The sequence below is a fragment of the Cololabis saira genome, chromosome 12 (assembly GCF_033807715.1).
Source record: "Cololabis saira isolate AMF1-May2022 chromosome 12, fColSai1.1, whole genome shotgun sequence".
Classification (NCBI taxonomy): domain Eukaryota; kingdom Metazoa; phylum Chordata; class Actinopteri; order Beloniformes; family Belonidae; genus Cololabis; species Cololabis saira.
Window position 1 is genome coordinate 15,600,965 of NC_084598.1, and position 26,000 is coordinate 15,626,964.

General features: G+C 46.3%; 1 protein-coding gene across 1 annotated transcript; it reads right to left on the minus strand.

Moving 5' to 3' along the window:
• Window positions 1-617: 617 nt before the first annotated feature.
• elk1 (ETS transcription factor ELK1) lies at window positions 618-24,814 on the minus strand. Its single transcript, XM_061735695.1, has 11 exons — window positions 23,987-24,814; window positions 16,955-17,163; window positions 14,268-14,453; window positions 13,905-14,078; window positions 13,676-13,807; window positions 12,243-12,635; window positions 12,005-12,143; window positions 11,643-11,779; window positions 11,475-11,558; window positions 11,029-11,130; window positions 618-7,789 (listed from the first exon to the last, which is right to left on the minus strand). The coding sequence occupies exons 1-11, from the start codon at window positions 24,009-24,011 to the stop codon at window positions 7,691-7,693; spliced, it is 1,680 nt and encodes a 559-aa protein (XP_061591679.1). The 5' UTR covers window positions 24,012-24,814; the 3' UTR covers window positions 618-7,690.
• Between the last annotated feature and the right edge of the window lie 1,186 nt (window positions 24,815-26,000).

Sequence of the window (26,000 nt, forward strand, 5' to 3'; positions counted from 1 at the left end):
GGTGGGTTTTGGTCTGGAGGACCAGGTTCAAGCCCCGGAATGGCAACCAAGATGAACCACCTTGGGCCCTTGAGCAAGGCCCTTAACCCTACTTGCTCCCCGCGTAAAATGTTGTGTTTGTTCCCTCATATGTAAGTCGCTTTGGATAAAAGCATCTGCTAAATGACACTAGTAGGACTATTCTGCTTTGATGGAAAGCTGGTCAAGATGACAGAGATTGCATCACCTTTACAGATAATGGGTCTGACTGCTCCGATGTTAAAGTCTGACGTACATGTAAGACCGCCACTACTGTGTTTGTAAACAACTTTATGAACTACAACTGCTAGCAACAGGAAAGTCTCGAGCTGTTTGGGAATACGTTTTTTCCAACTTAGCTGTTGGAACCTGGTCAAATCGGATGGTAAATGGAAAACAGTTTTAATCTCCTCTTTGTTAGAAATGTGCTACATAAATAAACTTTAACTTCATGTAATCAAAAAAAAAAACGACTTACTAATTTTTTTACAGTGAAAAGTTTGAATTCAGTAATATTTCGTTCTCCAGGTTTATGAATCTGCTGAAAACAGTCCAGTTCCAGATAAAAAGTCAGGTGGAAGTCAAACAAACGGTTCAGAACTAAATTGTTTTATTACCGTCCTCCCAGCGTGTGTGTGTGTGTGTGTGCAACATTGTAGAAAATAACATTTACAACTCTGAAAGTTAAAGTTATGTTCATAAAAAATAGCTTCTTTTCAACATTTCCAGTAATAACATGTTAAACACTTATAAGTCAGTCCCAGAAAAATAAATTCAGACCCCGGCCCTTACATCAATCAACTCCCCGGCCGGCACAGCCGAGGATGGGCGGGGTCACACGGCTCTGGGGAACGACGTCAGGCCACAGAAACAACACGTCATGTGTCAGGCCTGTCACATGGTACACGTCATACAGGCCCACACGTTCAGGTTACACGGAGAGTTCACGTATGTACAGAGAAGATTCCAGAAACAAAGAGGCGTCCGGAGCTTCCTGCCTGATCTCACCCTGCAGCAGTGCATCATGGGATCTGCTCTGCTTCAGGTTCCCTTGAAATGGGACATGGCAACAGAGCAAATAACGCAGATGTGGTGTGAGGCGGAGCCGATGACAGTCGAACAACGGATACCTTCACCGACATTACAGGACTACCTGTAGCGCTGCTGTGCTCACATTCAGTCAATTCGGTGCATTTTTGCTGCAAACTGCAAGAAAATAAGTGCTTTTTAAAGATGATCAGAATTTGACATTGTGACCTGCAGTTTAAATGCAGCGTCAGATAAACGGCTGGAGCAGCGCAAAGTGTAGCAAAGTGTGTGTGTACACACCGGTTTTTGCTACCTCACGATGACTTATTTCAGTTCTGACCTTGAGACCAGTGTCCTTGTGGAGACCAAACCTCGCCTAATCAGGAGGCCATTTGTACCGTCCTGTACTACACTCTTGCTTCAGGACCTGATGTTTTTCGGTGGACCCGCTGCTACGCCTCAGCCCCCGCCCACAGTCAAGTACGTCAACATCCTGAAACTGTTGCAGGACAAACTGCAGCTCTAAGCTCTAACCAGTCGGACAGGAAGCTCCGGATCACCTGACGGCCCCTCACTGGAGGTTACAAATATCAGGAAACTTCGAGGAATTTCAGTGTTTGTTACAGCTGGGAGCAAGCTTCACCTGCTCCCAAAACATTTCTTGAATCCACACGAAACTTGGCTCTCGTCTGAAGTCTCCGTTAAACACTCTGAAGACGTTTAAAACCCTGCAAGCAAAGCGTTTCTTCAAACATGAAAAAGCACAGCTGTGAAGGTGATTCTGGATCATTAGACACAGAAAACTGGACCAGTTTACCAAGTCTCAACATCATCGCAGTAGTGCGTCTAACTGTGAGACCTTGGAGATGCCCGTTTTCTGGATGAAGCCCCGTTCAGACCTTAAAAATGTGGTGGTGGTGGGGGGGGTCTTTGAGAAACGAATGAGGAAAAACACCTGTCCCCTCTGCAGACGTCTCAGTTCAGTCACCTCAGATGCTGGACTGGTGTCTGTGCTGGTCCCTCTAGACCTCGGACGGACCAGAATTTGTGCCGGTTCTGGTCTCAGCACTGATTAGCATAAGGATTACAGGAAACTAATTAGCCTGGTTTAAGTCGGATTTACCAGCAGATTGCAGCTATGAAGGCATCTTTCTTCCACACCACAGGTGGTCTCGGTGTTCCACAAGGTTCCGGACTTGGGACCAATACTTTTCACTCTCCCATCAACTATTACCAAGCAGCATGGCTTAAACATTCACTGTTATGCAGATGATGCTCAGATATACGTTTCAATCATGTTTTTATTGCATTTGTCCGACTGAAACCAGTTTTAAATGCTAAGATTAAATGGTAATATCTTAACCGTTAATGGGACTGAACCAAAGTTATCATAGCTGGACTAACCCAGAAGATGTGGTTGAGATAAGGTAAACGTTTAACTGCCCTGGAACTGGCCCGCTACACAGCTCCCCGGGTTCGGGTCTGTCCAGTGAACCGCTGCTCCAAATTCCTACAGCAGAGACACCAAAGGTTGTCAACTGCTTCGTGTGAGGTGTAATAGGCCAACCAGAAAAGGCCGGCGCTAACAAGCTGAAAGCAGACACCATCCCATCGGACGGACTGGATTTTTACTGGGACAAAGAAAGGAGTCTAGCACGAGCCCAAGTCTGAGAGTGACCAGACAGCAAGGGTACTGATTTAAGCTAGAGCAGTCATCGAGACCAACACATCTTAATGTTTAATTTCCTGATAAAAGACTCGTGTTGTTGTCTTTGTACCCGTCTAGTCGTTTACTTTGGCGTCTCTCCAGCACCGATCATACCTGGGCCCCACCTGAGATAAAAGTAAGCTGCAAAATGGGTCCCATGTGAGTTTTCCCTCAGGTTCCCCGGCAGTCCGACCCGTTTGTCCGTACGGACTCTGACGGGGATCTACCTGGTTTTCAGGCGTAGCCTCTAATATGGGGCATGAGTTTTTAAAACTATAAGGGACTCATGGAAACTGAGTCCACTAGTGTCCCTCATGGGGCCCTTGTATTTGGGGCCACATAGACGTCCCATTTGTGGACCTTTAATAAGGACCTATGACATTTCAAGCCCAAGTCACGGGGAGGCCCAGTTTTACCCCAGACGGGACCCAGACCCTGCTGGGTGTCACTATGCTGCAGTTGACCAGGACCGGTCCTTCTTTCCTCCGTCCTTGAATAAAAGTGACGACTCAATGACATCAACTTAACTTGTTTGTTTGCTAGAAAGTGCAGCAGAGGCAGACTGAAAGAAGAAAAGGAAAACAACCACGTGGCACCCCCACCGATGCATCCAGCCTGAACGGGGCTCCGGCGTCTGCTGCCACCTGCAGGGCATTCACGTGTAGTGCAACAAAACGCTGCGACATCTCTGAAAGTCTGACGCTTCAACTCCTCCTCCTGAAGCTGCTTTATTTTTAACAGAAAAAGCCAAAAGCTTTGCTTGAACTTTTACCCAGAATGCAATGCTGTTACTAATCAAGGCAGACATTCTTCGTGTTGTGCTGGTGAGGAAACAAATGTTCAGTTCATGTCAAATACGTCGATGATTTTGAGCATAAATGGCTTGTTTTTCTTGGTCATGCTCTGTAAGATGCACGGTGCGTAAAATCTTTAAAAAACATCTTTCTTCTGCGTTTAAATCTTTAAGGCTTTGTCATTCTTTAAACTTGGTACACAATATAAACAAGTACTCTGATAAAAAAATAGAGTCATGCTGTAACGAAGAGAACAGTCCAACACGATGGCTTGGTGCTGCATTTACGGCACCGCTGAAGCTGGGAAATCTTGGCGATAGGAACTGATCCGAGGCTAAACTCACACAGATGAGTCCAAGCCAAACTCAGGCTGACGCAAGGTTCTGGTTTGGTTCGGTCCGACTGAACGGGTGGATCCATCATCACCCTGAGTGGATCTACACCACCGCAGTGAAACGCTGTGGCGTTCAACTTCCTGTCCAGATGCAGTCGAGTCAAACAAACTTGGTAAACAGTCTCACACAGTTCCTGAAGCTCCAGCTGTGCGTGTGCATTGGTGTATATGTGTGTGTGTGTGTGTGTGTGTGTGTGTGTGTGTGTGTGTGTGTGTGTGTGTGTGTGTGTGTCTGTGTGTGTCTGTGTGTGTGCTTGTGGGCGTCAGCCTCGTTGTCACACAGAAGCATAGAAACAAATTTACAGCAGCAACAACAGCAACCTGCAGATGAACAAACAGTCGAATCGGGTTGCCAAGGCAACCGCAGCTAGCATCAAGAGCAACAATAGTAAGAACAGTCTTTTTTAAATTAGAGTGTGTGTGGACACAGTTCAGCCTCGTTGTGAACGTTGTTTGTTGAAGTGTAGATCAGAAAAGGCTGGAACAAAGTGAGGAAGGACGCCGCGGCGCTCCTCTGGTAGCTTTCACCGCCGTTTCCTTGCAGACCGTCTCAACCCAACATATTCATGCTTTTCTACTCAATGTTTTTTGTTCATTTACACCAATGTTTTCTAAAAACCAGTCTTTGGAAACACGTAGCACAAGTAGGGTCAGGTGACCTTCATGCCTTGATACAGAAGCATTAACGAAAAGGCAGAGCCTCTGAGGAGTTAAAGGGGACCTATTATGACATCTAATACCTATTTTAAACAGGCCTTGAATGTCTTAAAAACAAGCTTTTGATTGTTTTTGCTAATTAAATTAGAAATTCAGCCTCTGAGCCATGTCTTTATCTTCCCATTCTCTAACCTCATTATCAATGTGGGATTCTGAGTGGGCGGGGAGGCTATGATAATGAGGCTCTGTGCTGCCTGAATATCACATAACACATACACCTCTACGAAAAAATGGCAGAAGCTCCGGCCGGCAGAGTTGTTGTTGTTGTTCCGGCCAGAGTTAGTTGTGGGCGTGGTTTCATGCATCGGAGGCCAACCGATGTAAATCGCATTTTGGTGAACGGCTCGTAGAAGCCACATCAGCCTGGATGGCTCATCCGGGCTGCTGTACAGACACTGCTGAATGTGGTTGCTTTCCTCCTTCTCTGAGTTGGCAGGCTGAGGGGAGACCACTTTATAGATGTTAAAGAAAGAAAAAACGTGTTTTTCATAATAGGTCCCCTTTAAAGATGGACAGAAGATCTCCATTTTGAAAACAAACGTGAGAAAATCACTAAAATGTTTAAGAAAACGTTCTTCTACAGAGCAGAATCTCATCAAACCATCCCAGGAACCCCAGATGCCTCAACACTGTTGATCGATGTTTAACTTTTTCAGAGGAGATGTCTCTGGACTTGACGGCATCTGGATGGACATTTACTGCACCTACTGAGGAGTACCCCACGACTCTGTATAAGGACTTCTGTCAGGTCATATGCAGATGACACTGATTTATTTCTCCATCGGTATTCCGGATCTGGTCTCCGTGGGTCTTGTAGAACGGAGGAAACGGATCGGCCAGACCGTCTTCTTCTGCCTTGAGAATCCAGACTTAGTGATAGTCTGCGGTCGCATCAGTGGTCGTGCTTGTTTCCGCTTCTGTGATGGCAGCATTGTTGCAGAAAAGTCCACTGAAATGTTAGATCAACATCTGCTCCATGTACGTTTCAACAGCCAACTGGTTTTCAGTACCAAGTAGGACCTCAAATTAGGACTTGTGTACCAGGCGGTTCAGTCTCGACAAGTAAAAGAGGAGAGGGTGCTTTGGAGGACCCGGTTGGGTTCTTCTGCAGCTGGAACATCGGAGGACTCATGAAGATAAAGACAAACCATCTGAGCCCTGATTCGACTCAGACCGGACTCCTCAGCCGTTGTAAATAAGGTCAACGTTTTGACGTTCATTTTTACTCCTTTTAACTTTCCCGCCGCCATCACTTCTGTTGGCTGATGCGAAGTGCATTCTGTGAAAGTTTTATGTCACAGTGGACGGGTCCTCGATAAAATGGGCGGAGCCTGAACACATCAGGGGGTTTCAAACGTACCCGTCCAGCTGCAGACTTTGAATCCGAACAAACACTCCAGCTGACGGCGTTCCACAAGAAACGATAAGAACGTAAACAATCGTAAAACTGCATCTACACACGCCAGCGACATAAAATGACTCCTGAAGTCGGCGTGGCCTGCTGTCCTCGGTGTCACGGGTGTGAAAGAGGACGGAGACATGATAAGAAGGTTTTTACCCCAACATTGGTTGGGACGAGTTTCAGGTCTGGAGGGAAAACGGAAACGAGATGACGCTAATGAGAAAAAACATGCAACATCCTGGGTTTAAACGGTCTCCATGGAAACAGGCAGCTCTGCTTTCTTTTTGCAGGTTTCACTTTCTCCATCGTCCTCATCTTTTCCAGGCTTGAGTCTGTGGAAAAGTGCAACAGCTGGTTCTGGTCTCTGCAGGTCTTGCAGTTACCAGTTTATGTTATGTTAAACACATTGATTTAATCTAACTGATTGTCTCGCTTCTGTTCAAACTGTGTTTCTGTCTTCAAGGCCGCGGTTTTCTCGTCACAGGTGAGTCTGATGTTGGTGTTCTCTCCACCGGACTCGACCGCCGCAACATCCACATCACTCTGGCGCGTGGAGCTTTGAGAATCTCTTCCGGCGGCGTCTCAGATGGGGAACTCGAGTCTCTGCAGGTCTACGAGTCTGTGGATCTGAGGCCTTCAGCAACAAAGCTCAATATTTACACATTCATTCACCCAGGCTGCTCCACCTTAACACCGCTGATGATGATCAGCCACTAATCGATGACATAAAACCAGTTAAACTTGGTAAAACCAAAGGAATGTGACCGTGTGCTCAATAAAATACAAAACCTGTCACATTTAGAGGCTTTTAGAGAGAAAGAACTTGGCTGATTAAACCTCCATCACAGCCAGCATCGTTCTTCTGTGATTGATCAGCTCAACATGACACGGAGGAGCTCGGTCCAATGACATGCCGTGCATAACTGGAGAAAGGCGTGGCCTAAAAAGCAGCCAACGAGAGCAAAGAAAACGCTCCTTCGATGGCCTTCCAAGTTGTTTCTGAAAGAACAAACAAAAGTTCAACTGGAACGCCTCTCCTGGAGCTGAAAGAAACGTCTACCAGGGGCGTGAAGACGTCGCGGCTGGTTCAGAATAAACAGGTAAAAAAAAAAAAACAAGAAATCAATCTGCTGAGAAAAGTGCCCCCGACAACAGGCCACGGAAATAAACCAGCGCAGAAAGCCCTGAAAAGATCCGCCTCCAACGCTTCAGACAGACCGCCGCTGACCTCCAGCCGTCTGCTGTCATCCACCAGCCACATCCCTCAGCTGTTGCCATGGTTTCAGAACAAAACAAACACCAGAGGTAAAGATCCTCCCCCTCCTCTCAATGCCGTCGGTCCTGACGTTGGGGATTCTTCAGGTTTCCTGACGGCGCCCCCCGCCCGGAGGCTGAGCGTCACTACGAACCTCTGAAGGAGACGATGGGGAGGCGGAGCTTGACCTGCTACCTACACGTTTAAAAAGAATCAGCTGAGCCCGTTATTCTGTCCGATTCTCTACCAGTCCGAGCCTCCACATCATCATCAGACCTCCCAGGCAAGCAGTGCTGGAGGTTTCAGTCCAGATCCAGGTCTCCTCCGACTCCCAGGAGGGGGAGGGGGCTGGTCCGGCCAGGCAGGTGGGAGCTCAGGGCTTCTGAGGGCCGGGAGAGAGAACCACGGGTGTGGAGAGGCCGTCCACGCTCAGAGCTGGGATGTGGATCTGATTACTGCCGTTGGTGGGGAACTGGAGAGGACAGACACAAAAACATTGTCTCAAGTTCACAGGTTCAGGTGATAAAACTGATTCTGTGTTATTAAGGGTTACATGTCAAATCTAAATTAGCTAAATCGATAGCCATATTATACAAGGTAAAAGATATGTTGAACCAGCGTGCTTTATATATTTTGTATTGCACTATGTTTATTCCCTACATTACATACTGTTTAGAAATATGGGGGAGTGCATATTTTACTCATACTAAACCGATCTTTATTCTTCAAAAAAGAGCGGTAAGGATTATCACAAAATCAAGTTATAGAGAACCATCAAATGAACTATTTATTAAATTAAGGGCATTTAAATTCATGGATTTAGTGGAATACAAAATAGCATTGATAATAAAACAAAGTGTTCAACAGATTGTTACCTAGTAAAATTGTAAGCATGTTTAAAATAAGAGTAAGTAGATATGAGCTTCGAGGGAAACGTATGATTGAAAAACCAAAGTCTAGGACTAAAATTAAAGATCAATGTATTACTGTAAGGGGTGTAAATATATGGAATGCACTTGATGAAAAATTGAAGATGTGCCAGTCGATTCATGCATTCAAACGTTTGTTTAAGTTTAATGTGTTTGAAAAATATGAGGGATCCAGTAGATGATACTATTACGGAATTATGTTCGGGATTGTGTAAACAATATGATTTATTTTTTTGTACTATGTTTTGTATGTTTGATCTGAATAAGTTGATCATGTGAGAAGGGTAGGCGTAAATAAGCAATAGCTTCAGCCTATTCCTTTTCGGTTAGGTCTCTCTTTTTTTTATGTGAACTATTGCTTTCAGTTGGTGTCTACATTAAGAATGACCTGACCGAAATAAATATATTTTCATTCATTTTTCATTCATTCAGGTTCATGTCATTAACGTTGAGGACGTCTGCGTTCCATCGTCTGAGCTGCCGAACACTCGTTCAGGAGAGCAGACTCGGTCAAAGATGGAAGTGTGACATTCTGCACCACAAGGAGGCGACAAAGAGGGACAACACATTCACAGAGCAGAAAACAGGCCGCTGCTCTAAGCCGTGGCGTATGTTCTTTAACGGCACGGTTTTAGTTACCACGCCGCTGCTAATGCTGCTGTCGATGCGCCAGTCAGGAGAAACGATGAAACCTCACTAATGAGTAAAAGTATTGAATATTCGTGGACCACAGCTCATCCAAGCTGCACATGTTCCTCTTCTGACCGGTGGTTGAACACACGGCTCGGGACAGATGAAGTCCCATCTACCGTCGTTCAACCAGAAACTTAAGACTCGCATCAGATAGCAGGGGACTGAATGGACAAATGAGACGGCAGGAAACACAGCGAGGTGCTCAGCCACTTCCTCCATCCCTTCTGCCGCATCACCAGAGACACCTGGACTGCAGTGGTCGTGCACTATGGGACGAATGTGCATGTGTGAACTGGGCTCAGACTGTTGCCATCAGCAGAATCAGAGGAAGAAACCTCAGGTTGCTAACAGTTTGAGAGAACTGGCCCTCCAATACCGTCACCAGATGACAGATGGAGGAAAAGCTGAGCCAGAAACCCACAGAGACGCAGTATCTGCTCAGTATCTGCTCTTCGCTCTCTGCTGGGCCCGAGCCGGGTTTCAGACCTCACGAGCGCGTCCCAGACCGGGTTTGGGGGCTCGGTCTGGGGCGGCACCTTCACAGGCCCGTTCAGGGGTTCAGGTCTGGTTTCATGAACCACGTTCTGGTGTGAGCCGGGGTCCAGAGAGGCCGGTCTGTGTCCTGGATCAGGTTCAGGTACATGCAGAGCTCTGTGTGTGTGGGTGTGCTGCACATATGTGCGGATTAGAAAACGTGCTTCTGCTGAGGTCCCCTTCCTCCACCACAGAGAATAATATGATGAAGCAACAACTCTGTTAACACGAGACGACTTGTTTTAGGGATCAGGGGCCGGATTCACAAAACATTCTTAAGAAAAAAAGTCATCTTAAGTGTCATTTTTCTTAAGTACAGTCTTAAGAAGAAAAAAGAGAAGAAGTCATATTCTCCAAAAAAGTTCTTAAATGTTTTCTCAACTTTCTTCTTAAGTTTCTTCTTAAGAAAAAACTTAAGAATAAATGGTATTCTTGAAATAAAAGTTCTCAAATTTGTTCTTGACTTTTTTCTTAACTTTCAAACAACCTTGACCCGTCTTAAATTTCTTCTGTGAAAAGGTTATAAGTTTAGACTAGACTAGTTTAGACTAGTAGGTCATAGTTTGAGGATATACTTTGTAATTAATTACACAAAGAGCCTGTTAACTGTTTGTTATCATGTTAGTTAGCATGGTAGTTAAAGGAGCTTGAGGCAGGATTGAGGCAGGATTTATGAAAAAAAAAATGGTATACATTTTAAGTTTTCTAGTAATAATGTCAGATGAAGCGTTCCAAACCAAAACGAATGAGCCCTCTAGTGTATCTCTCCGTTGCCTTGAACAGGCTTTGTGCTGCAAAATGTGCTGCAATTCCGGGCCGGAATTTCCCGTGCTGCCCTGCGGATGTGACGTCACATGACGCTGCATGCGCGTTCTCCCCGTTCTCCCGTGCCGGCTTCACTGTTGGCTGCAGTACCCCCGACGGCCGTCGTGGTGAAGGGTGGCGCTAGAGAGTCTCATTTCTTAAAAGGAGCCTCAAGCTCCTTTAATTATTATTAATTTTCCCCAATAGTAATTTTTTTTGCACATTAATCTCATCCACCATAACCTCAAGCTCCTGCCTTGAAAAGTTCCTGCATCTCCTTTTCTCCTTCTCCATGTTTAGTAAGTGACTGACGGTTAAGACGCAAACTACCTGTATAAATGTTGTTTGTTGGCGCGTGCAATGCAATGACATATTCTAAGAAGTTCTTAAATAGGAAAAATAAGAAATTCGTAAGAAATGACAGTTCTTAAGACGGTTATTAAGAAAATATTGAGGAATTTCACTTAAGAACTTTATTATGAACTTCTTAATTTTAGATCTTAAGACATTTCTTAAGATCGTTCTTAAGAACATATTGGTGAATCTGGCCCCAGGTCCTGCAGATCTTGATCACAGTACATCTACTGGTCTTCACGGCTCTTTCCTGTGCGACCCAGCAGCTGGATGATCTATGAACCAGCCTCACCTTCCTCATCAGCTGACTGCAGGGGGGTCGGTGTGAGCTCTGAGTCCTCGTGGGAGTGTGTGGGAGTGTGTGGGGGTCGTGTGCTCAGTGGGATCAGTGCGTTACCTGGAAGGAGAGCTTGGCCGGCGAGCGAGGAGCGATGGGACTGAGTGTGCTCCAGAAGTGGATGGTGGAGGGAAGAGCGCTGGGGGTCAGCAGGACGGGAGTCTGAAAGACACAAAACAAGCTCAGAGGTTTTTACTGGTTTGAGTCCAGGACCAAACTCCAGGACCGCTTCTTTCAGGTCCTCTCTCTCTTCTTTCAGGTCCTCTCCCTCTTCTTTCAGGTCCTCTCCCTCTTCTTTCTTAAACCTGCACCTGTGGCTCATCTGCTGCTCACAAGTTCCCCCCACTACCATTTCTCAGATCGACATCTTTAGTTTTTTAGGTTTTTAACATGACGTCTGAATAACAGACGGATGACAGAACAAGTTTCAGTCACATGACAAGCATCTGCTGCTGAGCTGGAACCATCAGAGTGATGTTTGACAGCTGACATGCACAGGAGTTTACCAGAGCGTGGGAGGTGATGACGGTTGGCGTGAGCGTGTTGGTTGCCGATCCAGGAGCCAGTAAACTATTGACAGCGGCGTTCACCTGAAGGAAGGAACAGGAAGTGATGTCACAGCCTTGCATACGGTCAGTAAGGTGAGCGTCGGAGCGCGGCGGACGTCTGCTCACCTTATCCAGGGAAAGGCCGGGTGGGAGGGAGGGAGAGGAGGGCAGCTCCAGACCCCGGGGCTTCTTGGCTTTGGGAGGAGCGGCGTCGGAGGGCGAGGTCACCGCTGTGGAGGGGGTCACCGGAGGGTCGGAGGAATCTGACAGGATAGAAAGACAGAAAGTGTGATGTGGAGATGATGCGGGTGTTTTTCTCATGAACCTGTGCAGGGCAGGAACATCTGGAACCTGGACAAACATCTGCTGACAGGTAGCAGGGAGACACAGGAAACCTTCAGCCCTTGGTCTGACGTCAGAACTCCTCTGAACGAACACATCATGTGACCAGACAGGTATGAACCTCCTGTGCTCGGTCCTCCTTTTACCTGTTTGCGAGTCTTTGGTGCCCCCCCTGCTCGCCCCTGCTCCCCCCTCAACTTCAACCTCGGGCTCGGTGCTGGGTGGGCTCTCCACGATGGTGAGGGGGGGCTCTGGTTCTCCTGATCCACAGATAAGCTGAGGAACCTGGAATAAAACATGCGTCTTCTTATGGAATCTGAAATCGTTATGCAGCATCACCAGACTCCCCCTCCCCCCCGACAGGACACACACACCCCCCCTCACCTCCTCGCCCTGCTCCCTCTCCAGAGTCACTATCTCCAGCACCTCTGACGGCAGGTTCTCCTCTTTGATGATGATGGGGGGAGGAGGGGGACGGGCGGGGGGAGGAGCAGCTGTGATCGCTGCGTGCTGCTGGTGAGGTGGGGGCTGCTGGGCTGAAGGCGGATTGATGATGACGAAGACCGGTGGAGGGTGAGTCGGGTGCGGAGCAGCGTGGGGGTGTGAGGGGAATGTGGCAGCGTTGGTGACTACGCTGCAGTCGTCCTGCTGCGGCCCGGGGGGGGTCCCCGCCCCCCCGACAGGTGCAAGAGGAAGGAGGGGAGTGAGGGAGGATGGGTCTCCAACATTGGTGAGGTAAATCTGGGGAGGGTCACACAGATGGGCTCCTGGTGGGTTCTGTGAAGGAGAGAGGAGGGAAAATAATTTGTTATGCTCTTAAACCAGGGGCGGGGAACCTGGATCAGGTGTGTTGAAGCAGGGACACATGTAGAACACACAGGACTACTGTGTTGAAAAAATCGATTTTCCGATTCAAAATCGATTCTCATATTAATTCCTAAAAATCGATTCTTATGTCTAAAGATCGATTTTTTTTTATTGATTTTTTTTTCTCCATCATTTTCACCAGGATAACTTTAATCCCAGTAGTCGGACACAGTTTGTCAAGACACTGAAAAATGCCAGGTGCTTCATGGCAATATGTGTGTGTGGTGACAGAATAAATTAGATAAGCTAATGATTTGTTTACTGCATGAACTGTTGCAATTTCTTTCTTTTTTGCACTTTAAATGGATATTGAAAGGCCTGTTTGAGTTATTTATTTCTTAGTTATTTCACAATAATTATTGTGAAATTATTATTTCACTAGTTATTTTACAGTCATATAATTCAGGCAACAGCTCAAAAAACATTTTAAATAACACTAAGCCAAATCAATATTGAATCGAATCAAATCATGATAATTGATTCTGAATATTAAGAATCGGAATCGAATCGATTCTTGACATTTGAATCGATACCCAGCCCTACACAGGACCCCCGCCTTAAAGCATCACCCTTCTGAGCATGCTCAGAAGACGCAGATGCATCTAAGGCGTTAAAAACTGGGCTGGAAGAGCGGACACCCTGCAGCCGCCGCTGCCGGTGCAGTTCAAGTCAGCAGGTCTCCAGCGCTGCGGCGAAGTGGAGGCGCTAGATCCTCTCACCTGTCAAAGACGTACTACGCTCACCTGCCTGACGGCGGTGGCCGGCGGCATCGCAACTTCATGGACCTCGACTTTGAGATAGATAAACACGTCCTGATCTAGTTTACATACGGCCTCCCGGCATCCCACCCATGTTCCACTGAGGTGTCTGAACTTAGAGACGTCTTTATAACGCGTTTGCACTAGGAACCGCGATGGCAGGTGACGTAACGAAGAAAGTCTGCTACCGACCTGCGATTGGCTGGTGGAGTTGGCTGGTATCTGCGGGCTCAGTGCCGGGGTCTGACATGGAGACGTCTGAGGTATGATCACCTGGAGAGCAGTATCCCCAGTCGGAGAGGATGAGTCTGAGACGACACAAACCTGGAGGGGAGGAAGAGGAGCAGTGGTTGGCAGGGTATAATGATGAAGAAATGGTTCCTGACTGTGGTGTTGCTGGGGTCGTCTTCATGACTCTCACCTCTCTGGATGTGCGGTCAACCTTAGGGCCGGAGTCTTGTTGAAGCAGGAGCTCTGATTTGACCGGCCGTGGGTTGGGTGGCGTCTGCAGGGACTGGATGGTGAAGGTGGAGTACAGACCGGACTTCATGTAGTCGTTCCTGGAGCTCCTCTGGGAGCTGCAGGGCGACGAACGCTGTGGACCACAACAAGACTCCATCAGAAGAGCCGGACACACCCTCTGTGATTTCACCCAGAACTGCAGTTTTTGCGTTTCCTTGTTGGCTTTAACCCGTAAGTTGGAATGTTGACGCTTTATTACAATCAATCGACTGCAGACGCCCATCCTTTAAATGCTCTCACTGTTAACTGACGTCACACGTACCTGAGGTAAGGCCTTTGATGGACAGGTGGAAACCACACCCCCTGGCCCTTTTGACTGGCCGTTACGGTCGGCGGTTTCTCCCCTCTGGCTGTCGTCAGCGCCCCTTCCCCCCTCGGGCAGGGAGGGGTCCGGCTGACTCACAAACTTGTACACAAACTTCTGGCCGCTGACCTTTTTGATGATGTTCTGAAAGAAGACGACAGCACGATCAAATCGTCAGTAGTGAGCGTGCTCGTTCTCGACTGTGATCAGCTGGATGAAGAGGTCAGAAGTGTTCAGTCATGTGAGAGAGTAAAAGACAAACCAAGCAATCACAACCACCACTAAAACGCTTCTCAAGTCTCATGAACCTGATTTAATTCACAGTAGAACATGAAAACCCATCAAAGGTCCACAGGGAGGAACTGATCTGCATCCAGAGGTGAACATCAGCTGAGGTCCATGTGTGCCTGGGACCCTGGACCGGTTTTAGGAGAGGAACGTTGTCCCACTTGTCTGGTTCAAGACTGGACCTGCTCAACTGTCAAGGATCTTCTTAGTCCGGTTTCCCTTTCATGATGCTGCGAGTGTTTCCAGCTGGCGTGGGATGTGGACTGCAGGCAGCCCAGTTCAGAACCTGGACTCTGCTACCAAGCCACGTGATGGACGCAGTGGCTGGTTTAACACCGTCTTTTTGAAAGAAGCAACACCTCCTCTGAGGACGAAGACCTCTGGGTGGGAGCAGAACTGCTGAGTCCTCCGACTACGGGACAGTTTTACAGTCTTTGGTCCAGATAGTGGTTTCTGTATGGAGCCAAATCAAGGACAAAAGTTTTGCTAATTTGAAAATAAAATCTTAACCTGAAAATTCAAGTTTTGATCATTAACTTATTTTTTTACAGTTTCAATTTTTTTTTTTTCAGTATCAGATGTTTTTTTCAGTTTCAGATCTTTTTATTTCAGGTTCAGATCCAGATCTTTTTTTTCAGTTTCACTTCTTTTTTTTTCAGTTTCAGACTTTTGGCCCCGATCTGGCGTAGGGGGCGTGGCATCAACTGAGAGGGGCGTGGCATCATGAGTGACAGCAGAACAGAGAAGGCGGGGGACGTTCCTCAGTAATGTTGCCTTCAGGAAACGTAGGTTGCAGAAGTTATCAGTAGAAGTATGATTCAACACTGTATATACACCATTTTCACGTGATTGGCAGTGGAAAAAACTGATATTACTGACACATTTCTGTTTAAAAAGCTGTTTTAGACCGTACTTGGCACCAATCGCAGTATAAAAGCAATTGCAGCTGGGGCCCGCGGCTTGTCCTGGCGGAGCGGACGCCATCGCAAACGATACTGCGATGCGTTCACGGTAGTATGTGGAAGTGGAAAAACTTTAAAGTGTGGCTGTTGAACTGTACAGTCTGGCATATGTAACTCAGTGTTAAAATGTGGTTGTGCCACTGCACTACTACAAAAAGTGTGTGTTTACCTTACTACACTCACCAGCTCACTCACTCACTTAATCACTCACACCAGGTTCCACTCAGTGATTGCCACTACACCACACCCACAGTTTAAAGCCATCACTTTGCCACAGACAGTGAGGTGCACATCACTGGCTGTGGCAGGTCTGTATGCTTTCTCTCTACAAACATTTCAGCATTTGAACTAAACATCTAACTATCAAATATTCACATTTTAGGTTCCATTTACTCCTAATGACCCACTGACATTACTGATGAGCTGATGAGCTATAGAGAATTGGTGAGTTACTATGTTTTGAAATGTTTGGTTTGTTTGTTTGGTTGTTTTGATTTTGGTTATTTTGATCATGGTTTTGAAGACTATTGATTTGCAAAAAAACACTGTTTGATTTGCATGATTTATAGAACTGTTTTGAAATTATTGTTTTGGAAATATCTTTATTTATTATTGGCCTGTTTTGTGTTCAGGCCAGGTTTCTTGTCAGACCTGAATGATCTTGGATGACTTAAAACGCAATGGCGAGCCAAGCCCAGAGAGCTAAGCCCAGGGAGCTAAGCTAGCCCGGAGAGCATGTGCCAGTTGCTTACCTACCAGGACGGTAGGCCCTCAGCTCCATAACCCACACAGCCCCTCCATCACCACTCAAACTATCACGATGGCGAGCTAAGCCCAGGGAGCATATGAACTCTGAACTGTGACTGATTAAGTCACTTTGGGCTTTTAGATTTTTTTTTTTTTTTTTTTTTTTTTCTCAACTGTTGCTATCTATTTTGGTTTATTTAATAATAACATTGATTCAAGCATATTTACAGTGTCTGAGGTTCTTTACGTTCAATGTAATTCCTTGTCATAACCACCTACTTCTGATAGCAGTCCAACTACTTATTCCGATACGGTATGTTACAGTTTATTGCTTTTATACTGAAAAAAAGATCTGAAACTGAGAAAGATCTGATACTGAAAAAAAAAATAGGTTCATGATCAAAACTTGAATTTTCAGGTTAAAATTTTATTTTCAAATTAGCAAAACTTTTGGCCTTGATTTGGCTCCGTATTTCTGGACCATGTTCACATCCCTCTTTTCCTCATGCTAGAGGCTCAGCAGCACTGGTGGACGAGACGTCCAACCAGGTTCTTGGGGACTACTGGAGGCGCTGGTTTCATCACACATCATGTCTGAACACAAGCAAGAGGAGAGAGCAGAACACACCAGAGGGGCAGGGGCGGTACCTTGTCGTAGTAGTATCTGAGCGCCCGGCTCAGCTTGTCGTAGTTCATGTTGTGCTTGTTCTTGCGGAGGCCCCACAGTCGAGCCACTTCCTCGGCATCGATCAGCTTGAACTCCCCGTCCTCACCCGTCCAGGAGATGAGGTGCCGCTGCCGCTGGTCCTCCAGCAGGTGCAGCAGGAACTGCCACAGCGTGATGGACGGGTCCATGGCTGAAGGGCAGATGGAGAAGAGGAGGAGGGTCATGAACACTCTGTAGCCCTGCTGATATAACACCTGAACAACAGCTCGAAACTAAAGCGGCTATTTCATTCTATGATTTTAACAAATAAATAAATATGCAATTTAAACTGTCTCATCTCATGATTTGAACTTTGACAGGAACTGTTTTAAATTTGTCTCAGACAGTTACGGCTGTAATAATTACTTATAGATCCATGTTGGAACCATGAAAGGTTTGTTTTCAGCCGGCCCCCCCGCTCCCTGCGACTTTCACCCCCAATAACCGAGAACTACTGATCTGCTACAGCCCGCATCTCCGCTGGGAACGCTGAGGCAGATTAATCAGACTCCCTCCCCTGATTCACCAAGGACGAGTCACATGACCATCCCAGGAGCATGGCATGCAGATGACCTAGAGACAGACAGGTGCGCTGTGTGCAGGCTGTGTTGTCCTCAGTAAAGTCTGGACTTGGCGAGCTCTTATAAGAACAACCTGCAAGCTGGATACACCAGAATGACCACCGCTTGGGTATTAGAGGCTGCTTGGTCCCAGATCAGTCAGAATACTGTCAACTAAACGTCCACACTCCCAATCACACATGCACGTGATTAGCAGAGCCGTGCCAGCTGCTGGGAGTTGTAGCCTCGCTCAATGACCGTGGTCCCACCAGAACCGCAGCGGAGCAGTTCATTAACATCTCTGGGGTCACCGTCCACTCTGCTTCACTAGGAATAGCCGTCAGGTCCAGTTTGGCGCTGCATAATGCCAATGCCAGATGAGCTGGCAGAAGTCAGACGTGAGAAGAGCATCGCCTACGGAGGCTGAAGGTAAACACAGAGGAGACCTGGACTACGTTTGAGGGCTCACTTCCTGTGTTTAATACCTTATTAGGACATCGAAGGGTTGCTTAATGCACCAATACCGCTATAAAATAGTGATGGCTCCGGTTTGTGGTGAAGGGAGCGTCACAAAGACGGTAGAGTAACATTGAACGCGCCACTCTGCCATGGAAATTAAGCTAAGCGCCTGACCTGGTACACAGCCATGGAGACCATCGCCATGGTGACCTTTCATCAATGGTAACCACCGCAAACAGAGACCAGGGGGGAGTGTGAGCACAGGGAGACGAGGAGTCTGCTGCCGCCCTGCTCACAGGCACTTCAGCTCCCAAAAGAGACCACCACGTCCACTTGAAGACATTTGGGATTCACAGGTTCACATTCACACCAACACAAACAAGAACCGAGAGCCGGGTCTGGGCCAGAACGTCCTGGTGTCTGTCTGGCAGGATGCTGCAGGATGAGGAGCAGGGTTCTCCTCCACAGAACCGGTTCAGTACTAGTGATGAGTTTATGTCCATTAACATTAGTATGTTCATGTAATAATTTATCAATATTATTACACAAAGATGGTTATTAATATTATTATCGTTATTATTGTTATTATTGTTGTTAGTATATTATTATTATAATAGAAACCGAATAGATGAATGGGATGCCTGGGTCTGGGGCCCTCTGTTGTCGGGCCCGCGCGGGTGTCGCCCTGTTGGGGGGTTCCCTCTGCTTGCTCTGTAGTTTTTGGGGTTAGTTAGTCGCGGTAGTTAAGCTTAGACTGTGATTAGATCTCGAGATTTGGGTCGATTGCTGCTCATGTTTTGGTCGGGTTCGAGTCGGTTTCGTGTTTCATTTGTGGTTTTTGTTGCAGATTTCCAGTGCTCGACGTGTGCCTCCATGTGTTCTTGCTTCCTGGTTTAGCAGTGGATGTCACCCCCCCCCCCCCCCCCAAAAAAAAACAAACTTACCAGCATGGTATCAACCATTAATATGTGTGCAGACAAGGTAAAAAACAGTAGTATGTTCAGCGTTCTGGTACAAACTTAGGGTGGTGGTGTCGGACAAACGAAAACAGCCTCCTCCATTCCTGTACACCACATGGGTACACTTCTGATGAAACCTGAAACCATTTCATGTTTCCATGACAACCAGTCTGATGCAAAGAGCTGAACCCTCATAGGGACACAACAACTACGTAGTTTGACCCAGAGTCTGACATTTTTTCAATATTGATTGTGTCACTCGAGGAAAGTATGCAGTTTATAAATGAAGCGTGAGGAGGATTGGTGACCGCCCTCCACACCAACGGAGGACCGCCATCAGCGCAGCCCTGCATGAAGCACCAGCTCAGACAGTCAGTGAAGGTCCCAGGGGTTGATGGGCCGTTTCTGCTGCAGGCAGGTCCTGGCTCGAGGGATGCCTCGGAGCCTGGTCAGCAACACCTCAGAGTCGACTCGACCTGAATCACACTGCAGGTTTACAAGAAACAGCCTGGCAACCTCAGGAAAAGAGGCTTGGGACAACACAAAAACCCGTTTCTGTCAACCTCTCAACCTCTCCGGGGCCAGAGGTGATCTAGGACCTGCACTCTTTAACATCTTCCTCCAGCTTCTCCCGAGGATGAGGACACCAGCAGGGTGCCTGCAGCCTGCAGGCTAGGCAGCAGCCGTTTGACCATCAGAAGGCCACAAGCAACCACTAAACTGCACAGGGGGGAGGGAGGACAAGACCAGGAGGACCGGTCCATTGTGGGCAGGACATGAGCGCCTACTCGGATCTGTCACAGGATTACAGAAACCTCCTAACAGTCGGTGGACCTCTGCGGGAACGGTGATCACGGCTGAAGAGAAGGTATGAAGACAGCTCAGGAAGAAGAAAATCTTAACGTTGAAGAAAATTGACTAAAACATCTTTAGTTTTTGAGAAATGACTGTGATTGCTGTTGAGAACATAGATGATGAAGCAGCAGATGATCATTCAGAAGTAAAGTCCTAACGTAACATAGTAATGATTAAGTAGTGAATGTAATACAACTACATCAAATTAATGAAGTCTAACCAGAGAAACGAAATGTTGATGACGTTAGATTTGACCGGCTACGTCACCGACTACATCACATCCAGCGCTGCCAGAGACGTGGAAATACCAAAAAAAGCGTTTCTATGACAGTTTTGAGAATTTGTGGATTATTGAATCAGCCGAAAAAACTTCTGGAAGCGTAAAAATGTTTCTTCCATATTTGGGAGTTTTTCTGAATTAATGCCATTTCCACTCCAGGATTTCACCCGCACAGATCTGAGGAGATGGAAACGCGTCCTTGCCCCTCTCAGCTGAGCGGACGCCATTTCAGTGACACCGGAGCCATCCTGGCGTCGTATTTTAGCAGCAACAAAAGCTAAACATTTGTCCCCAGGTGCACGTTGTAGCAGCTTGCATTGAAATCCAAATAAACCTAGAATTAAAAAATACATTAAAAATAACAAACACTAAAATAAATACTGTAACAGTTGTGTTCTTCTTTAAAAAAAAGATGTTTTCCTGAACTGATGAGACTAAAGACGGGGGCGTGTCCGGGCGTCTCAACCCGGAAACTACAGGAAATGGATCAAACCAGACAAATGGGACGCGTTTCATCAATGTCTGAAGAGGAAACAAACAAGGAAAAATGAACCCGTTAACTCACAAAAACACAGCAGGAAATGGTTTTTAAAAGAAATGAAATAAAAATCTAAAAATGTATTTTTATGTTGTAATTTTCCACATAAATGCAATAAACCTCAGTATAGTCCTACTAGCAAAATAAACATTTAACTAGATAGCCCAGAAATCTAATTTAAATTTGCTTTGCAGGTAAGTCACTGAATAAACCCAAGAGTCACAGAGAGCCAATCAAATCAGTCCATCCTTGTAGAGAGTTTTGTGCGTGGGGTTAACACTATGGCAACAGAGAGGCAACGTAATCTGGATGTAATGGTGTAGGATTAACGGCCATTTGAAAGGTTTATACAACCAGAGAGGAGCAAACTCCGGAGTTACAGAAACTCCCTGCAAAACGTCAGGAAGCCCCAGCAACGACAGGAAAGACTTCATCACCCTTAACAAGCAGCCTCATCAAAAAGTCTGGGATTCACCGCTTAACGGAGCACTCAAGTCAGTGAGGCTGGAAACATCCCAGAAACAGTTTGCCATACGTACGTCAGCTTTCGTGACGTCTCAGGCATCGGTTCAGGTGGCATCAGAACGGCTGTACTTCTAAAACTGACGAGGACCGGGACGAGATGCCTGCAGAGGAGCAGCAGTCGCAGTCAGAGCTGCAGAGATTCACCGCTGGCAGCGAGAACCGCTGCAGGATGTGAACGCAGACATCTAATACAGCTCCAGCGTGTCTTCATTCATCGATTCTTCACGTGGATCGAAGACAAAGTCTTACTGGTTTAGTCAGTTTTAGGTTATTTTAGTTCTCATCACACATCTCATCAGAAACATGTCAGATCTCAGCACTGAATGCACATGTGCGTCAATGTCGCCATGGCAACGCAGCCGTTTTACATCACAGGCTTGGTTGGTCTGTTGAGAATGGCAGGGTTCTTTCCCTGTTTCCTGGATGGAGAAGTGGAGTCCGCTGCTAAGAGATGACACGCTTGTGACCAATGCAACCAACGTGACCAACGCATGTCATACATACCTCCAAGTATGATGCATTACAACTATTCTATTCCTATATAAAAAATGTTTTCTAATATGAGGCATATCCTCTTGATTGGCAGCTTAGCTACAATTGTTTCATTGTGTAATAGTTGTCATCTTGAGTCTCTTTGTGAGGTTCAGTCCAAATACAGCAAACAGGTGAAGGTGGAGGAGGAAACACCTTAGAGATGACCGTCTCCTGTGATCCTGTGTTACACAAAAATATTGCTAACATCTTTCCAACCAAATCACTTCATCATGCCAAACTTGCTCCCATGGACAAATATGTCACTCTGAAACACAGGTTGATACCAAGTAAAAATAACCAAACTCCTGATCTCTCTCTGGGGGGGGGGGGGCAAGACCGAGCAGCTTGTGCTAACTGACCACCAGCTAAGCTCAAGCTTTCTCATCTCGCCACTGAAGCGACATCTGATGCAGCAAATGTCTGCCAGCAAATCGTCCAGCATGGATGAGCTGAGGGAACCAGCCAAATCCCTGACGGACTATTCCAAGGAGACGTCTGCTGAGACCTGCCGTCAGACAGGCCGCGACACTGTAAGGCTAGCACAGCTGCCACAGGTCCCAGTGGAGCTCTGACGTTCCTCGTTTCAGTCTGGCAGCGCCATTTTTCAGATGTTATATCTGTAGCGACACTTGAAATGAGGATGTTTGGACAGATTTGATCAGAATGAAACTACAGTAATATTAATTAGCATCATAGTTAACTGCGACTGACAAGCCGGCTTTAAGGTCCGTTCACTCCACCCATTTCTGAGATGGCGACATGCAACATGAGGAAAAATTTACATAAAAGCACTTTTCAGAAACCTGTGGATGATGTCACAGGTTTGTCCAGTTCTTCAACAGTATCTGGTTCTGATGCATTTTAAGAGGTTATTATATTTCTTCAGTCTCTAGATCAATAATAATAATACTATAGTATATCCTAAAACAGTTAATATTTCATCTTTTTTCTACTCTTACAAAACATCTCTGCAGAGACTGAAGCTTTTCTTCGGTTGTCGTCATGGAGTTGGTGAAAAACTAACAGAATTTCTGTGACCGATATCTTTGTTATTATGGGGTTTTTAAGAGTCCAACCTGAGCAGAGAGCAAAAGTGTTTTTCCTGGTTTATTACAGTTTACTCAACCATGACAACAATAACAATCACTCTAGAATTCACCTACAGTATCTTCCCCAGAAAAGAACATGGACATCATGTTTGTGAAGCTGGATTTTTCCCATTTAGCCAAATCCCACCTCACAGCACCTCAGGGATCTGGGCCTTTGGGCCACAGCCCATGTCAAAGTCTGTTTATGGCATTTGGGCCTAATCTTGCCCATAGGACTCATGCCATCACTGCATCTGGGTCCACATCTGGGTCCACATCTGGCCCACTCAACACTTGTCAGTGCCATCCCGTGCAATTATTATTAACTAATTAATTATTATTATTATTATTATTATTATTATTATTATTGTTATTAACGTGCAATAATAATAATAAAAATAGCAACTGCTGACAATATCTGTTACAACATCAGTTACATGCTGTAACAAGCACCTTCGGCAATAATCATGTCTGCCTCACTCTGCTGCACCTCTCACTTTTTGTATTTTTTGTATAATTTGTTTTGTATAATTGTATATAGGTTATTTTATTCAGAGCTGTATTTCTTTCTCTACCTCAAACTGCTGCACCTTAAATGTTTATTGTATATATGTCAACAAATACCACATTTGTTTATTTTTGTTTATTTACTGCCTAAAAAGCGAAATTACCGGAGTCAAATTCCTTGTTGGACAATGTTCGAACCTGGCCAATAAAGATGATTCTGATCTGATTCTGATCACTGAGACAGGTGTGCCAGAAGTATCTCAGATTAGGTCCCAGTTAGGTCCGCCGTCTGGATTCACTATTTCTAAGCACTACAAAGATGTTGGTGTGGTCTGAAATCGTCCATCCACCTCTGCACCCCCAAACCCTCCAGACCCACCAGTAAAAACAGGCCTTCACTGACGGCAGGTATCTGCAAGCTGCTGGAAGCAAAATCAAAACAAATCAGGACCAAACAGCAGTTGGCCTCAAGAAAACCACACATAGACACACAAGCACATGCACAGACACGCCTGCAGGCCTGGCAGCCTACACACACACACACACACACACACACACACACACACACACACACACACACACACACACACACACACACACACACACACCTGTTGCTCTTCCCTCCAAACTGCACAGAAACAGCAGCAGGGCTGCAGCAGGAAGTCTCACCGTTGATGAGCGGGTTGGTCTCCATCTTCAGCAGGAACAGCCCTCTCCCATGCTGCTGCTGCTGTCGTCAGGCCCAGTGTGTGTGTGTGTGAGTGTGTGTGAGAGTGTGTGTGTGAGTGTGAGTGTGTGTGTGAGTGAGTGTGTGTGTGTGTGTGTGTGTGTGCAGAGAGCAGTCTGCAGCTGTCAGAGCCAGCTGAGAGGAGGAGGAGGAGGATGAGGAGGAGGTGATGTCCGAACCCCCCCCGACCTGCTGTTATGTAAGCCCGCGGAGCTGCTGCTGCTGCTGCTGGAGCTGATGGAGCTGCTGGTGCCGGCGGCTCTGCCTCCATGCCCCCTCAGCCCGCAGCCCCGGCCCGGGACCGGGTCCGGGTCCGGGACCGGAGCATGTCAGGACCGGAGCAGCAGCAGCAGCAGCACACACCTGGCAGCTAGCAGCTAACAGCCCGACTAGCAGCACCGACCCTCCAGGCCAGCTCTCCTCCTACATGGTGGGAGGATCAGCGCTGAATGGCCCCAGAGTTCCCCTGGTGTTCCGGGCGGAGGTTCGGGCTGGACCTGGGTGGTCTCTCACTAACTTTTCAGAGACTTTAAGCCCCTGGTGTGGGCGCTAGCCTAGCCTAGCCTAGCCCCCCCGCTGGTTTCCCGGACCCGGGTCCGGGGGTTCCCGCCTCGGCCACGGGCTGCTCTCCCCGCGGGAAGTGCTGCTGAGGTCCGGCCGGCCGCGGGGACAGTCCGGGGACAGATAACTCCGGGTTCTGGGGTTCTTCCTGTCAGGTTTCCCCTGAACGCCTCCTCACTCAGCTCCGTCAAGGTCGCGGTGTGGAGCAGCACTTCCGGCGGAGGCTTCAAAACAAGACACGATTCATGTACTACTAATAGTACTACTACTGCTATAATACTGATGTACTACTACTGCTACTCCTACTACAACTACTGATACTAATACTACTGGTGCTGCTACTACTACTGCTATAATACTACTACTACTACTACTACTACTGTTATAATACTACTACTACTACTACTACTACTGCTATAATACTACTACTACTACTACTGCTATAATACTACTACTACTACTACTGCTATAATACTACTACTACTACTACTACTACTACTACTGCTGCTATAATACTACTACTACTACTACTACTACTACTGCTATAATACTACTACTACTACTACTACTACTGCTGCTATAATACTACTACTACTACTACTACTACTACTGCTATAATACTACTACTACTACTACTGCTATAATACTACTACTACTATTATAATACTACTACTGCTATAATACTACTACTACAACTACTACTACTCCTGCTACCACTAATACTACTATAATAATACTGGTACTGTTACTACTACTACAACTACTACTACCGATACTGCTATAATACTACTATTACTACTAAAGTTGCCACCCGTCCCTTAAAATACGGAATCCTTACGTAATTGGGAATTAAAAGTTACGTTATATTATGCTCTTATATATTGATGTCATAATATACAGGTGAAGGTCTGAAAATGTGAATATATTGCAAAACTTCATTCGTAGTAAATTCAACTGTGCATCGCACAATGCAAGTTCAATGCCATTAAAGCACTTTAAAATTTAAATCAAAGCATTTTGTTTTTTTTATATAAAATAAACACATTTCTATACAGTTTAGAAGTTTTCGAGATGTCCCTTTTTTTGGTGCCTGCGCTGCTGAAATGGGGCTTCCCTTAATTCTATTTCTTAAAGGTGGCAACCCTAATTACTACTACTACTACTAATACTACTGCTACCACTACTACTAATACTACCACCACTACTACTACTGCTACTGTCATTTAGCAGACGCTTTTATCCAAAGCGACTTACATCTAAGAGAACACAAGCAAGAAACGTTGTCCATGTCGTTATTAATAAGTTTATTATTATTCTGATGGGAAAAACAGCAACACATGAATGAATCCACGTTCAAGTAAAACATTCTATGTTTAGTCCGGGAGCCGAGGGGGT